The following is a 17,219-nucleotide window of genomic DNA, read 5'->3' as shown; positions in this document are numbered from 1 at the left end:
CACACAAACACACACACACATACACACACACACACACACACACACTGATTTTCAAAATAAAAGCCTCCAAATCATTACACACCTTACTAGGCCTGGTAAACTACACACAAGCCACCCAGAAATATGCAGACACACACTATACACACCTGCCAACACACAGACACACAAACATGGATTTTCAAAATAAAAGACCCTGCACAATAACAGGATATGGCTGACGTGTAGATTTTCAAAATAAAACACTTAAACATGTTTTAACATGCATTAGGGAGTGTCCCCAACCCCCCCCCCCCCCCACACACACACACACACTTACACAGACACACACACACATACACACTTACACAGACACACACTGATTTTCAAAATAAAAGCCTCTAATTCATTACACAGCTAACTAGCGCTAGCCACCCCTACAAATTATACATCAAATCGACCGGCTCGGTCAGGACTACTACCCTCTGAGGTTTGGTAGCGATCGGATAAACGGTGTTTATTACCCCTTTTTTTACCCCTGCCCTAGATGCTTTAAGGCTGTGAAGCCCTCACTACACACTTTATACTCCTTTCTCTCCTGTTCAAACACTGTCAGAGTTCAAACCTTCATAAAAATAAGTCCAGTGTTACAGAATGAAACCAAAGCACAAAGCAAAATAAAAGGAAATATAATAACTGAAGATTAAACAATGGTTTGTGAAATGGAAGTTGTGGCGGCTGCACTAAAATGAATGATAAGTTAATGTGGTCTGTTCAGAGCTGTCAGTAAAAGCTTGTTTAACTGGTTTCGGCTGTCCCGCCTAACAAACGAAGAGATTGCTTCCAAAACGCTATAAATCCAGAAAAAAGTGTTTTCTTTCCAAAAAAGGGTTTATATGAAACTTCTAGTTTATGTTTCAAACTGTAATATATCATGAGTTTGTAATAACATCAAAAAATCTAATCTATATTTTGATTTTAAACATTTATTAAACAATCAAATCTTTTTTCCACCCAAAAAGCTATAAATCCATTTCATCACAAAACTCATTTTATGTATTTATATATGTATTTCTAATAATATTATTTCGCCGGCTGTCAGTTGATCCGCATGACAAAAGTTTTTCTCTTTAGTATGTGAACAGGAAGTGGCCGGTATTTTCCCTCCAGCTGAGTTTCGGGATTCTGTATGGAAGGCTTCCACTTTTTTCCCATGGAAGAAAAGAGGACTGCCTCATGGATACTGTCAAAGTTATTCATGTCACATAGCTAAAACACTCATTTAAAAGACGACTGGACATACTTTCTATCTACTGACAGGGCGCCGCCATGACAGTTGGAAAGCTGCCCTGTGATTGGTTGAATGGAAATGCTGCATTGTGCTGAAAATTAGGACTGGCGTTTGTAGCAGTGACAATGACAAAGCTGGAACCTAAAACTCCTGCTGGGGAGTAATAAACTCCAGTAAACACCAAAGAAATCCAACCACCGAGGCTGCGCTACAACAGCTCTGATGGACTGATAGAACACTGACTCATGCACAATAACATGAGGAAAGACTGAGTCAAACTTACACTTCCTCAGCCCCCCAGGTTTTAACCACTGCTCTCCACCATGCTCCACCCTGCAGGAAGAAACACAGTCAGACTGATTTTCTAACCAACATGAGTCCAAACTGCTGATCAACATGAAGCAGAGTTCCTCAGTTTGTCAGAGACACACAAACAGACTGAAACTCATCTGTGTCGACTCCAGAAGAGTCTCTCCTGATCTGCTCTGTGTTTATTCATGTCCTCCATTCTGTGAAATATTGCTCTCTGTCAGTGCTTTACTGTAAAATCCTCTTCATGCAGCAACAGTGTAGGTTTGATCTCAGCATTGTGCATTTATCCAAAGCAGCAAACAAGCCACACTGTCTCTGACTGTTTGTTCCTTTCACTCTATATGCAAACACAAGCCTGGTTCACATGTGTCATGGATGGAAGAGTTTCTGACACACTTCAAATAAATACATTCACTCATGTCTGTGTGTAGTTTTTACAGTGATAATATTGTAGTGTCTCCCTGCTCTCTGTCTCTGACTGAAGGAACTCCTCCTTCTACCATTGTGTTGTTGTCTCCTCTGAAGCTTCACATATGGATTGTTTCAGGAACATTTGTTTGTGGAAATAATTCAGTGGTTCTTACAGCTGAGGACATTAATAAGTAGGGCATCATTTAGTATTTGATCTGCACTAAGTGTGACTGAAAATCAGTCTGTTTGTATTTTGACATGAAGAACGTGTATAAAGAAAAGTGAAGTTAACATGATGGACACTTAATGATGGAGGAAGATGAACATCAGGGATCAGTGATTATTTCTTCTCTGCAGTTTCAGTCCATCCATCAACAGCTGTGGATATATGAGCTAAACTGACAGACTGAGGAGGACTCATGCTCTGTGGTCTCTGTGTACCTGAGAGTCTTCAGACTACAATCTGGACTGTTGAGTAAAGCAGACAGCAGCTCCACTCCTGAGTCTCCTGGATGATTGTAGCTCAGGTCCAGCTCTCTCAGATAGGAGGGGTTGGAGGTCAGAGCCGAGGCCAGAGAAGCACAGCCCTCCTGTGTGATCAGACAACCTGACAGACTGGAGGTACAAAACATGTCATGAACTCAAGAAGAAAGAAGGAAAATCCAACAGATCTTCAACATGAACATGAAGCAGAATTTAACTGATGATCAACAAGCTGGATCCTGACCTGAGAGTCTCCAGTCTGCAGTCTGGACCCCCTAATCCACGAGACAGCTGCTTCACCCCTGAATCCTGCAGGTCGTTATTATCCAGATCCAGCTCTCTCAGACTAGAGGACTGGGAGCTGAGGACTGAGGACAGAGCTTCACAGCTTCTCTCTGAAAGGTTACAGCTGCTCAGACTGAAAGAAATGCAAATTAGTTGTTATTGATGAATGAATGGAAATTTGTTGTGAATAATGACAATAAAGATCTTTTTACTTGTGTAGAATTCAGTGCACATTAGTGTCTGAAAGCCTCCACATGTCAACACATGAACTGCATGTAGAAAAGCTTCAAACATAATGTTAAGGTATGCATTTAAATGATCAACAACCAGATCCTGACCTCAGTGATTCCAGACCACAGTCAGCACTCTCCAGTCCAGCACAAAGAAGCTTCACTCCTGAATCCTGCAGGTCGTTATTATCCAGATCCAGCTCTCTCAGACTAGAGGACTGGGAGCTGAGGACTGAGGACAGAGCTTCACAGCTTCTCTCTGAGAGGTTACAGCTGCTCAGCCTGAAAGAAATGAAATGTGTACATTTAACAATACTGAATAATTGTAAGAAGTAGAGCAGTGCAATGAAAAAAACAATTCTACAACATGAAAGGACACTATTGTCTAAGCTTAGTAATGTCAGTGGTTATAATTTGTGAATTATGTTTGTACATTTTTTATTATTAATCATCTGTCATTTCTATGGCAGAGAACAGGAATCAGCCAATCAGAAAAAAATGTATTGTTGCCAGGTGAGGTCTGAGATTCAGCTGCAAGCACACCGTGCAGCAGACGTTATGGCATATAGGGCAGGCCAGGAGTGAGAGACAGGGAGCGGGTTTCCTTCTATATTGATCCTCCCTTTGTGTTTCAGTCACTTCATGTGAACTGATTGTGTGCTGATCAACACAAGCAGACACATCAGCACAGATTCATGTGAACTAAGTTACCTGTTGTGCAGCTTTTTTTGGAGGCTTTGGGTAATCTGTTTCTAATCTGTTTAATCTGATCTGTTCTGTGAAGTCTCTAAAACCTGACAGTGCAGCTGATGGCCTCATTGGGAATACAGTGAAACAGAAATGTGGTTTTTGTGGTTAAAGTCATGGTGGCACAGAGGTAGACAGTAACAGATGTAAACATTTTGTTCTAATAACCTGTTAGTGTAGTGCCACCATGAGGCTGACAGAACTGTTTCATTTTCAGTTGGTTTTATATTTGTCATCATGGCTTAAAATAAATAAGGAGTTATTGAATCTCTCAGTAATAGTTGTTGAGTTAACCCTTTACTTCTGTCAGTATAATAGCTGTTGAAATCCACCAGGATGCAGGAAATGGCTTCTACTTCATCCAAAATGTTCTGGGGGAGGTAACTCTGATACTTTTCCACATTAAAACCATACAGCCTGTCCTTATTAGCTTTAGATATGATTCCAGCCTCAGACCTTTATGGTGTATTTCCAGGCTATTCTTTAAGGTCAGTGACTTCATATTGTTCATCTTCAGCAGTTTCTGTTTCATAACTTCCTAATGTTCAAAGGTTTTCTACTTTTCACATAAAACAGCTTCATCTATTCAAAGTGTTTCAGCAACTTAAATTCAGACTGCAGATTCTCCAGCAATTCAGAGCAATCCTTCACATCATTCAGAGCAATGCTTCAGCTGCAGCAACCAAACTCACATTTTCTGCAGGAAATGCTTTCTAGTTAACTTTGTGTTCATAGTGTGTCAATTCATATTTTCGTCTTGTTTAATGAGTTGCAGTTTAATGTTATAGATGTACTTGCACAATCCATCATCATTTAATCTCTTGAGTGAAGCCTACATCTAGAAGGTTTCATTCCTAAATGTGTTTTGTTTGTAACCCAGTTTAAAATCCCCACATGTTTTAATGAGTGTTGATCATTTCAGTTCAAGTTTAAATGTGTAAGCATTTAAAATGTGATTTCAAAGGGTACACTCAAAAAACTGCTGGGTTAAAAAATAACCCAACCTTAACCCCACTGCTGGGTCACTATGGGACAGAACACACGCTGGGTTATTTTGGCCCAACTGCTGGGTTCTACCTTTTTAACCCAGACTGCTGGGTTATTTTTTGACCCAATCTAGTGAGTCAAATTAACCATATTGCTGGATCAATGTTACATATAATCTGGGTTGTTTTTTGACCCAACCTTATGGGTCAACTTAATATATTGCTGGGTAAATTTTACCTATAGAGTGGGTTGTTTTTTGACCCAACCTTATGGGTCAACTTAATATATTGCTGGGTAAATTTTACCTATAGAGTGGGTTGTTTTTTGACCCAACCTTATGGGTCAACTTAATATATTGCTGGGTAAATTTTACCTATAGAGTGGGTTGTTTTTTGACCCAACCTTATGGGTCAACTTAATATATTGCTGGGTAAATGTTACCTATAGAGTGGGTTATTTTTGACCCAACCTAGTCAGTCAAATTAACCATATTTCTAAATCAATGTTACCTATTACCAATTTGTTTGCTCCAACCTAGTGGGTACTCATCCTAACTTGATACAGTAGATTAATTTACTTTGGAACTGTTTATTAGTCAAAATTCAGATTCTGACAACACATTTCTATGTAACAAAACACAGGTAAATGTCAGTGGAAACCAAACAAACCAAACAGTCTTCAGAGATAATCCACACTCTAGGTATGGGCAATGGCTGTCCTCAAAAATTTGACAGCTGAAGATTCTTGTCCATTTATTTCATAAATGCAGTGCTGCAAAAACTCCCATGTGGGTTGGCACTCCTTTGGGTAATTCGTGTCAAAAACATAAAAAGACTTAAAGCACAGGTCCACAGCTTCAAGCAGCGAGTCAGTCTCAATGGCATGGCCTTCCACAACCAGAAATGTTTGAGACACTCTCTCATGTCCCAGCGACAGAACGTGTGGAAAGGTGTTATCCACATTTGTCAGGTACTCCACTATATTGGTTCCAACCTGTTAAATAACATATCAGAAGGTTAGTGTCATAATAAAACAGAAATTTATATTCATATCAACATTGAGTTATTGATATCATATATAGGATAAATGTTGTGAAAGCCTTTCTAGTTATCATCAGTGTTCAACTTAGTTTATATTTATCATTAGATGTGTAGTTTCTGATACTTACTGTCAAGCATTTTAAGAAGTAAAAATCCTCACATTTATTAAAAGAAATATGTGAAAGATAAACTTACAGGCTGCATGTTAACAAATGCCCTTTGAGACTCCGCTGTCGTGGGTCTCACAATTTTTCCACCTCTTTTGAAGAGTGATGGGGGAAGCAGGTTTGGTAAGGCCTTTAAAGCTCTCTCACCTTTATCAAATACACAATACATAGTGCCCCGTTTACTAGTGCTGTTTGTGATTTCCATTATGATCAATTATGGAAAATATATTGTGGATGGAATATGGATAATAATTAATTATAATAAGAACAGGTTTCACAAGATGGATACATGGATAATACAAATATCTTACCAGGTGTGACATCATCTGGCACAACATTTATTTTTCCCTCTCGTTGGGCATATTTTAAGATTTTGTCTGCAATTGCAGGCCACTTCTCAAACATTTGTCCTGCTGCCTCAGGATGAAGTTGCTGAAAGTCTTGCGATATCTGATAAATAAAAAAAAGAACAAATTAATTACGATAGCACTGAGAGTTCAATAAGTACATAATAAAACAAACTTTTTTAAATTACCATGCCAGGATTGTCTGTCAGCCTGGGAAACTCCCTCAGGATTTCACTGATGGTTTTGGAGCCGTTACATCTAATCCATTTGCTTCTGTGTATGGAGGTTTCCTTCATCTTGGCCTCCACTTCAGAGACTGGATATTTGTTAGCTTTCAGCCAGGCAACCATCTCTCGAATATTTTGGGGAGATGAAAGTGAATCTGTTGAACAATAGTAAAGGCAGTAAAGAGTGTGAACTTGTTTGTGAAAGTGGTTGTCACAATTAGATGTTGATTGGCAAGAGAACAAAAACATGAGTATAAAATTACCATCCCATTGCTAAAGAACGGCTGCTAAATGTATCATACAACCTCAGCAGTATCTATAGTCCCTCAAACAACTACCCTGCAACAGAAAAATACTGGAAAAAAATCATGTAAATGAACAAATAATGAAAATATGATACCTTACCTGGTGTAAGGACAGCATGGTCCTCTTGTGGTTCCTGTTGGCGCGGGCGAATCAGGCTCCTCATACGCTTTCTGACATTTCTCAAGCGCTCCTCCAAAAAACCTGTAGCAGGTCTGTGTTTTCGGCCAGGTGTGTACCATGCTCCCTGTGACATAAGATCCAATTCAGCTTTAAGTGTAAACCCAATAATAGGTAATGAAGCAATTAACAAAAAATGTGTTTGTGTTAAAAACCACATTAATGGAACACAGTTGCCACATTGCCAAATTGACTATTACTCATTTCACTTCCTTGCTGTCCTTCCATGGCACGCAATTTTTTTTTAAGAACAAAATAATTTGACAGTTTGTGACATCTACATAACTCACTCAACTCTTAACTGAAACAATTACAGCCTTTTCCTTGAGTAAGGATGTACAACTAAACACATTTGTAAACAGTTCAAAAACGCACATTTTTAATTTATGCATTTACTTTATTGGTGGGATAAAATATACTGATTACTAAATATCTGGGTGAACTTACATAGCTGCTGCCTGTGTCATCCTTAAGACATGGAAATTCATAAATCAACGCCATGGCAAGTGCTATCTTAGTGTCTGAGGGTGGCCTGTAGAGGATAGCATTTAAAAATGGGTAGAAAGGTTACGATGCCATTATATAAATCAACTGCATTAAAATTTTATTTTTTCTCCTTGCAAAACTTGCTTACATTTCGCCATGTTTTTCAATAAGGTGGGATACCAGAAGTCTCACAAGAAGCTTCCTCTCTTTGGATGTAATTGATTGCTTCTCATCCAAAGTGCTTAATATAGATCTCCCTTCAAGGCTACCTCCCAACATTTGGCGAATCGCCTATATTGGATATAAACAAATTACTTAAAGATTTTTACGCATTGCACTGTTATCTAGGTGCTTAGAAAATTCAAACATACAAATTCTGGATGAAGCACCACAGTAAGCAGAGTTGTCGATGCCACCGTTTCAACATTCTTTTCTGATAAACATTGATCCTTTGTCGAACAGGCAGCTTGGAGCTATAGTAAGGAGGGATTCAAAAACTCATCATGCACTTAAAACAAACATTTAACACAATACATATAATTCAACACCTGATCATAACATTGTGAATGTCAGATGAAATGAACAGCGTCTTAAAAGATTCTGTATCTAAGTGAAACATATAAACAGTCATCATTATCCCTGAAGGACTTCACTGCATGGAGAGTGTGATAGTCAAGGAGGGAACCTTGATCAACAGCAAACACATCAGTGGTTGCTGTTACACCGTAGGCAAAGAAATGCTTCTCAAATCCTACTGTATCCCATTTTTGGATGACAAGCTTCACTCTGTCACCCAACATGAGAAGGCTTTTCACTCTACCAAACTGGGGCTCGCCATCAGCAGTGTAAGACAGAAATACTGTGGTTCCAGGTTTGTAGTGTGTACCATTTACTTTTACCCAAGCTGGCACAAAGATCTCTGTAAAGGGTGGAATATCCTCAAGACCATTTTGTACATCACAAAAGCCATCCATTACGGCAAGCAAAACACTCTGGCCTGGACCAACCTCTGTTTCATTTTTAAACACAGAACCAGAGAGGAGTGAGTAGCATAGCATCATCTGATGCCGAAATGCCATAGTCTTACAAATATTCTTAAAGTTACAGGTGACATGGCTGATGCGTTTAAAGAAACCATGTTTGGCTTCAAATCGCATCGACCAGAACTGAACAAGTGGTCCCAAGTGTAGGATTGCATTTGGATAGTGCACCATGAGGTGGTGCTTCGGGCGAAGATGCAATCTGGGGTACAGCTCAAGGAACAGAGAGTGATGCTCATCAATCAGTGCAGCCAAGTAAACTACAGCCTCTGGTGTAATGGAAGAAGAGAAAATCAACTCCATACATTCCAGAAGGAGAAGCAAGAGCTCCCAGTGCTTGTTTTCTTCAGGAATGAGGTCCCCAATCATACATGGCAACCATCTGAGGAGACACCATGTTTGCGCTGCAGACTGATGCATTGCTCCTTCGGGATTTTTAAGTTCATTCTTCCCAATCAAGGATGGCTTATTCTTCAGATCAGGAAAGCCATAATCAAAACTTGTGATCCGGAAGTTGAGTTTTTCAAGGGTCAAGTGTTTGTCCTCAATCAGTGAAGAGATTACCAGCTTCAACTCATATGGCCCCACCCCTTCCAACAAGCCATGCATTATGTCTGCAACTTTGTTGTCTGTGACATGAAAGTAGGACAGACTGTTTAGGATGCTGTCTCTTTTAACACCAGTCTCAGACACATTACCATGACAAACATCTTCAGCATGGTTTGTTTCATTTCTTATCATGGCAAGATCCTCTTTTGTCTGTGTCCTTGTGATGTTCTTGTGTGCCTTGCACATGCGACAGAAGAAATTACTTGAGAAGCTCTCAGTAAAACCTAGAATGGCATTTAGGCCAAGATTGTCCCCACACACCTGTGCAACAGAAAACCTCATTTCACCCTTGAAAAGAGGTGTGTTGAGGGAGATGCCAGTGATCTCAAGATCTTTCAGCTCCTCTACAATTGACTGTAGAACACTATCAATCCCATAGGTTTTTGCATCATCTGTTCTGTAAACTGCTATGAGAAAGTGTGATGAGAGTTTTGATAGAAACTCTGGAGGCAGACTCTTGATAGTGAAGTAAAGGAACCCCAACTTGTGTACCACAACCTTTGAGCCTAGTGGGTTAACTATTTCACAGTCATCGTTGTACAAAAGAAGTGGAACAGACACATTGCTGGAAAAGAGACAATGCTGCTTGCAATACTTCCCATCATAGAAGTCTATGAGTACTCCATTTTCTCTTTTCTGCCAGGTGAAGATGGCCTCCAAAATGCCAGGGATCTCAAGCAGTTGAGTTAGCAGAGTTTTCAGTGGGACACGAAAAAACACATCCTGAACAGCAACCTGTCTAAGTGTCCCAGTAGCAGAGTCCCTTCTCTGCACATATGAGACTCCAGGCAGAGCCTGCTCTACAGGCTGGATAAAGTATCCTGACTTTGCAAAATACTGCATTTGTTTGAAGTCTGAATCCAAACCTTTAAAGGGGCACACTGCCTTATCAAAATCACGGGCAAGTTCTTGCACCTCTGGGTCATCCCGATGGCCGAATTTCGCAAAGAGAGACAAAGACTTTCTCTGAAGTGAACCCACAATGTCTGAAATCAAGCAGGATGTCTGTGCAACAACAAAATTGACTGTACTATATGTCTGTGCTGCCTTGGCCTTAAGAGCTGCTAAAAACAGAGCTACCCGCTGTGTTACAGTCTCTGGCTGCAACTCGTCCCAGAAATCATCTTCGTTTCTGCCCTGTTGTGTAGGAGCCTCAGATGTGTCTGCATTTGCTAACTCTCTATCAATGGGACCTGAGAAACACTGTACAGACATTGTTGTGGTACCAATTAAATGCTGTCCAGTACTTTGGGCACTTTCTTGGACAGAATGTTGAAGAAGATGTCGTCTGAATGACCGAATATATCTGAATGTCCGTCTGCAGCCATCTTCGCAGCATTGAAAAAAGGACGAAGCGGTATTAACACCATGAACTGCCCTTAAATGAACAAACAGTCCTTTTGCATGACCAGGGATTGCCTGTCTGCAGCGAAAGCATGTGAATGACATTAGAGAACTTACCTTTAATCTTTACCAAACTTACAAAAACAAAAGCACTTTACTCACAAGCTCCTTGTGATGTTTTTGAAATTTGAGACGTTGACCAATTTTTGGAATAAGATGCTGCATGGCAGCATCATCCAGCAAAAGGAAACTCTCCTCATCCACTTCCTGCTCTGAAAATTAAACAGACAAAAACAGACAGTTGTAGTTTTGAGTCCACACACAAAATATGCCACAGATAAATGAAGTCAACTTCGGCTTAGTTGGTCATAAAACCAAGCACATCAGCTGAAGAAAAAGTTAAAAAAACACCTTCTGTTTAAATCTAAAAAGTTAGTTAGTTTACTGTAGTATTGGTGTAGCTCTTCAGGAAAGGCTATTTACAATGAAAACCCTCATAACATGTGCTTGCATCTTGATAGACGTTTTAGCAATGTTAACTAAATATTAAATATTAGCTTACCTTTGAATGTATCCAACAGGGTGTCCAGCTGCCATTCATTTAATTTTGTTTTGACAAATTCATCCATCAAGTCTGATCTAGAATAATTAGAATCAGAATCAAAATTACTTTATTCATCCTCAAGGGGAAATTCGGGGATAATAATAATACAATATTATTTATAATTATTTATAATATTTATATAATAAAAATAATATTAAAGATAAAATGTTTAGGCAATGAAACAGTCTAACTTTGTATATATAATTTGCCAAGAAACATATGCCAAAAATATGTAAACATAAAAAATTTAATCTAATCTAATAGATGAAAATTGGTACTTCGGCTATAGGGCGCTGCCATATTTTCGACGCGTCACTGTTGTCGTCATGCGTCATGTGATTCGGTACAAACGCACAGCAGTGAAACCTATTGATTTGTTATTGTTAAGAGAAGCCGGTCTGTTTGCAGTCACTTTTAACTTAAATGCATACGGCAGCGATTCATTCTCCTCTAAAGACACAGAGACCCGCAAATAAAATCTATTTAACGATAACGTTAAATAAAATTTGTTGTTAGTGTTTATTTGATTGATTATTTTATTTACATACCATTAACGCATTAACCACAGAAAGTAAACAATAGTGTTACGCCTCAAATAGATTTTGGGAAAAGGCTGCTAGCTTCGGGACTCTCCCAGACGCTTACTCCTGGCCCACCGCTGCTCTTGCCTTTCACACAAACACACAAAAAAAAATCTGTTCCCCCAAAATGTACCACCACTATCAAGCTGATCCTGCCAACAACGCCAAATGTTATGTGGCTATGAGACCAGCTGAAGAAATGATGAGAAGGTGGGTCTAATCAAATCAATTTATTAATGCAATCAAACAACATAAATTTGCCCACCTCCACTACCCCACTTCCAAAGAACGGCCGCCCGGAATGAAAGAAAAGTCCACCCCACACTTTATGAACACTGCAACTGTGATTCCACCACACACGTGAGTCAGGCACTGCAATTGTGTTTCACTGCACACGTGAGTATTTAGACACTGCAACCGTGTTTCACTGCACACGCCTGGCAGGTCGTATGGAAGTAGGGTAGGTACGGATTAAGGGGAAAACAAAAAAACGAAATAACAATAAACAAATTAAGAAAGAAAGAAAAACTAGTCCGCCCCAAAGGCACCTCCCAGTTCTTTTGTGCCACACACCGGCTCACTTGCCGGGCGGACTAGACAAAGAAAAGAAACCGACAATTTGCATGCTATGGCAAGAGCAGCGATGCCCATCAACCCGACGCTCTGCAACAAAACAAATACTTTCTTTTAAAACCTCTTTACACTTTATTAAATCATGCTTAAAATACCTGCAATATAATTAATAATCCTTAAAATACCTGGCATCTGCGTGACCAAACTACTTGTGAATACCGTCTACTTCTTTGCCTGAACATCCATCTGTAATGTATAAAACAAAGTCAATCAACCACCCGTCAAATACTTTAAAACAAAAAGGTAGGCTACAGCCAACCCGCATACCTGTATGGCCTCCCTGCACGCCAGTGTGGAGCAAGGTGTGCACCTGCCTTACTCCACCGGGCGGAACCAAACCCCAACACCTTTGTTCCCCCGTACAAGGAGCCCTATATATGCGGGTCGACTTACCCTCCCCTTTTTCCCGACCTGAGGCAAATAGCACCCGCTACAGGATGTTTGTGTTTAATACCAACTCACACAGTATGAATAAATCGATGCGATGTCAAGTCAAAACTCACGGACGTAGTCGCGCACCTTAAATCTTCGGTGCGGCTTTTGGAAAATGACGGCTCACTTGACTGCAGTCACGATTGCTGTGCTCACACTGTACGGCTGTATGGTGCGATTGTCGGCTGCGACTTCAGGTGATCACACTGAACCCGAAATGAAACATGTCTAACCCGGTACTGTTGCTGTTTCAAAGAAAAAGTCAGTCAGAATTTGTGTTGCATGCTGCTGCATCACCTCTGTCCTAAAGCGATAGAGTATAAATATATCTCTCTCCATGGCTGTGCTCTGTCCAACAACGTATGGGCGCCGCCATGTGTGTTATCGTCTGTAGCAACTTCATGGAGGCTCAGAGACATCGCGTATTCGGCCAACGCATGCGCAATAAAGGAAAAGAGACTTCGGGCCGTATATCTACTTAAACAGTGCTTTACTCTTACGAAGGGCAACAAAAATATCAAACATGTCAGAAATTCAACCGATCATCCGATTGCCGCTCGTGCCACTTTAACCGCCTCCAGTAAGCCCATGTCGACTGACGCACGACAAAGCTAAAATTAGGCCCGAGTCAAACGGACAAGTCTGCAGTGTGCTGCGTCCCTAATGGTCACTTTAAATGCTAAAAGAAGGATTCTCATGTTTGTTTTTAATCGAACTCGGTACTAAAGAGACTTACAATATAAACGGACACAAAGGTTAGGACTGTGAATTCAGATAAAGACACACAATGTATTGGCTAACTTTATACTGACGGCTTGTCTTAGCTAGCATATTTGCTCTGGCATACGCCAACCAACAAGTATCACGGCACAGAATAAGAAATATGTACACCACAAGCATTATAATTCAATATTGCGACGATAAGTGACAATTAACATTAAAATAAACACAATATGGTGACCTTAACCGACAAATGAAGAATATTAACCTACCAGAAAGTCCAGCAGTTGTTTCCCCTGCCAGCCGAAAAAACTGGAAACTTTCATGGGCGGGAAAATAAATGACACTGTGGCTGGGTCAAAATAACCCAACCAGATGGCTGGGTGGTGAAAATGCCTTTGATCCAGCATGAGCAACCCAACCATTGGTTCACAGTACCCCAAACAACCCAGAATGGTGACCCAGCATAATCAACCCAGCAATGTGTTTACAAAAATAACCCAGCACTTTTTTGAGTGTAAAAAGTGTTACATGTTTGTTGTGTTATGTTAAAGAATGTTGCTGAAAGATGTCCCACCAGCATAGATGGGGTTAATAACAAGTGACAGGACCGTGAGCACAGTGTGACACAGACTAGGAGAGGTGTGTCGGAGAAACATGTGTAACAGAGATTTTCTGTCTTCATTTCTAAGTTAGCAGTGCACAAAACGGTGTGTAACTTGTGTCTTAAGGTTGTTGACAGGACAATCTGTGAGAAGAAGTCTAGCAGCATACTGAGAGGCGGGAAGACTTTCAGCACGAAGTTCAGACGGTTTATGTTTGGTGCTAATGCTAAAGCTAGCTGTTAGCCACCTCGAGGAATAGATTCAAGTCAGTTGATGACAAGTGAAGGGACTTTTTCTAGCTCTAGTTGGACTCACTCAGTCGACTGTTTGAGGAGCTCATCTGCTGTTTTCCACCTGAGGACAGAGAAGAGACACGGACGGAGGTTGGAGCCACTAGGACTTGGGAGTTTCTTCCGGCAAGAAGAGAGGATAGAGACAGTAGACGGAGTCTGTGGTGAGATGCTGATGCTGAGCCTGCTCCTGTGACTGTTGGAGGACGGGACTGGAACACCTCAGGTGCTTGTTTTATTTTGCTCACAGAGTGAAGCGGCCATTAAGTTTTGGGCGTCCACGAACACAAGCACCGCATCAGGCCTGCTGCGGTATATGTCAGTCTGTAATCATTTAAGTTGCTGCTTTATAGAGTGTATTAAGGTGTGGGGGCCACAACTTTTGTTTAAGTGACCTTGAGGTTGGTAAACTGAGCTTCTGAATTCATTAGAGGGTTAAGAAAAAAGGTTATATTGTGTTTTTGCCTCCAAACAGCTGGAGTGTTTTTCTTTAAAAAAGTGACATTTGATGTTTAAGGCTCCAAAACAATATTCTAATTTTATTTTCATGTTCTTAGTTCACCAGCATTAACCTTTTCTTAAATAACAGAATTATTTTTCTAAAACCTTGTGTTGTGTTACTTATTACTCACCTGAGAAAGGGCAGAGATTCAATTGCAGAGACATATGCAGACGTAGTTAAGATCTTCATTAAAAATATAATTTAAAGATGGCCATTTGATTGATGGGTCAAACACTGCACTTGTGTGTATTAAAGGGACATCCAAGATAATAATTAAAACTGAGTTAATCAGGGTTAAGAAACATTGGATAAATACTTTAAAAGAACCTAAAAGCCTGCCCTCATCTGTAATGTGGTGAGAGTTGCTCCTCTGGCACTTCCTGTGTTTTTCATTTCTTGCTCGTTTCCTTGTTTTTGTTCTTTCCAGGCGCGATGGTCCAGCTGGGTGGAGTCGTGGCTTCTTCTCACCTGGGTTCCGTTTCCCGTCATTCCGCCGGCTACTTAAGCACCGCCTCCCTTCTCCTCGGCGCCAGTTCTTCACTGCTATTTTCGTACTAAGCAACCAGCCACCTTTCTGTCCGTTCTAAGTGACCAGTGACTTACCTTGTTTTTTGCCTAGGCCTCCAGCCACGCCACCCGGTTGTTTCTCGCCCTGGACCTGAGTTGTGCTTCGCCCTCGTGGTTGTTTTTCCCGTTCCTCCTTCAAGTTACCTCATAGTTCGCCCTTGTGGTTGTTTTTGGTTATATTTTGGACTCAGCTCAGTTTTCGCCTCAGTGGTAGTTTTTTGTTTTCTCTATTAAAGTGAGTAAATTTACCTGCTTCTGGATCTCCGTCTGTGATCGCACATAACATCATCAATATGACTACAGAGGGGAGCGCTACATGTTGTTGAAGTGTTTTCTATATTCACATATTTTTGTCAGAAATATTTTACACCAGAAAGTTCCAACAATTTCATTTTGGAACTCATTTGTACTAGTTATATCTACAACTCATGCTGATATACAACTGAAAACAAAACCATGCTGCATCTCAAAGAGCTTCAGTAAACCCAAACCTCCCTCATTGATCAGACAACTTGACAAGAGTAGAGTTACAAAATCATAAACTCAAAAAGCAAGAACTAAACCCCTACAGACATTCAACATCTGGGGTTGGGTGGGGTTAGTAATGCATCATAAGTTCAAAACATAAGCAGCAAAATCCAACCGATCAACCAATGAAATGTGAAGACTGGATCAACACCCAGATTTACCCTGACCCGAGGATCTACAGTCTTGGGACTTCAGAGCTAACCCCACCACAAACTTTACATCACAACACATAAAACTATTAAGACTGACCTCAGAGTCTGCAGTCCACAACTCTCCAGAAAACCACGTAGCTGCTCCACATCCTGCAGGTGGTTCCCACTGAGGTCCAGATATCTCAGCTGGGAGGGGTTAGCCTTCAGAGCTGATCCCAGAGAGCTGATCTCTGACAAACCACAGCCACACAACCTAATAAAACAATACAAGACATTGATAGAGCCATTGATACCACTGATCATCTAATAATATGGGATAACATTAAAACATACAGATTACTGGGAGGGAAGAAAATAATAATTATTCACTGAATTACTGAGCAACATTTGAACATGTCAGTAGATCTGATTTGTCATCAGAGCAACAGTGACTGAAGATACACATGTCTGTGGTCCTTTTCTGTCTGTCAGTCCTGACAGATGATTTAAAAACTGGACCTCAGCCTAATAATAACATTAACTGACCTAAGAACCTGCAGTATGCAGTGAGGACTGTCCAGTCCAGCACATAGCTGCTTCAGTCCTGAATCCTCCAGGTTGTTCCAGTTGATGTCGAGCTCTGTCAGATGGGAGGGGTTGGACTTCAGAGCTGAGGCCACAACTTCACAGTGAGTCTCTGAGAGGTAACAGTCAGAAAGTCTGTGATGACAGAAATATCAGAACATTATGAAAGGGACACTTTAAGTAGTAGCAGTGATCTCATTTGATCTGACTGTTTGACATGTAACAATAGTTCTGATCATTCTCATCGTCTCATTTTGACAGTGGATTTCACTTTATTCCTCTGTTGTAGGTTCTTCCAGCTGATATTGCTGAAAGATAAATTCTTCTCTTTCATTCAGAGACTTTAAAGAGTTATTCTGTGTTGTCTGACATCCTGATTGAACTGTTTGTGTAATGGTATGTGTCTGCATGTTTGCGTACCATGATGTTGTGCTGCAGTTTTTGCAGTCTTTGTATCTACGTAGTTTGTGCAGCTCTTTGGCCTAATGCAGCTGTTTTAACTACAAATAAAGACACATTTATTGTCCATTCATTTAACAGCTTCAAACAGAAACATAAAAAACAATGTTCTCACAG

At 40.4% G+C, this 17,219-nt stretch overlaps 1 protein-coding gene across 10 annotated transcripts; it reads right to left on the bottom strand.

Moving 5' to 3' along the window:
* Positions 1-5,294: 5,294 nt before the first annotated feature.
* On the bottom strand, positions 5,295-13,752 carry LOC114429759 (uncharacterized). 10 transcript variants are annotated; one of them, XM_028398394.1, is made up of 12 exons: positions 12,551-12,949; positions 12,379-12,469; positions 11,028-11,104; positions 10,628-10,737; positions 7,844-7,945; positions 7,621-7,763; positions 7,434-7,518; positions 6,909-7,053; positions 6,465-6,658; positions 6,241-6,379; positions 5,958-6,076; positions 5,295-5,715 (listed from the first exon to the last, which is right to left on the bottom strand). In XM_028398394.1, the coding sequence occupies exons 3-12, from the start codon at positions 11,092-11,094 to the stop codon at positions 5,419-5,421; spliced, it is 1,401 nt and encodes a 466-aa protein (XP_028254195.1). In that variant the 5' UTR covers positions 11,095-11,104; positions 12,379-12,469; positions 12,551-12,949; the 3' UTR covers positions 5,295-5,418. The 10 variants fall into 10 exon arrangements, 9 of the variants coding, with proteins under 9 accessions (XP_028254195.1, XP_028254194.1, XP_028254196.1 ...); XM_028398393.1 differs by having other exon boundaries at positions 12,409-12,469; XM_028398395.1 differs by lacking the exons at positions 12,379-12,469; positions 12,551-12,949 and adding an exon at positions 13,708-13,752.
* Between the last annotated feature and the right edge of the window lie 3,467 nt (positions 13,753-17,219).

The sequence above is a fragment of the Parambassis ranga genome, unplaced genomic scaffold (assembly GCF_900634625.1).
Source record: "Parambassis ranga unplaced genomic scaffold, fParRan2.1 scaffold_21_arrow_ctg1, whole genome shotgun sequence".
In the NCBI taxonomy this organism is placed as follows: domain Eukaryota; kingdom Metazoa; phylum Chordata; class Actinopteri; family Ambassidae; genus Parambassis; species Parambassis ranga.
The sequence above is the reverse complement of the archived record's forward strand: the minus strand, read 5'-3'. Positions and strand labels throughout refer to the sequence as shown.

Excerpts from the sequence above, each read along its gene's own strand:
- LOC114429759 (XM_028398395.1), bottom strand. The coding sequence starts at position 11,094 with ATGGATGAATTTGTCAAAACAAAATTAAATGAATGGCAGCTGGACACC. Across the intron at positions 6,659-6,908 it reads CCATGCTGTCCTTACACCAG|ATTCACTTTCATCTCCCCAA; the intron begins GTAAGGTATCAT and ends ATTGTTCAACAG. Across the intron at positions 6,077-6,240 it reads GCCAGATGATGTCACACCTG|GTGAGAGAGCTTTAAAGGCC; the intron begins GTAAGATATTTG and ends TATTTGATAAAG.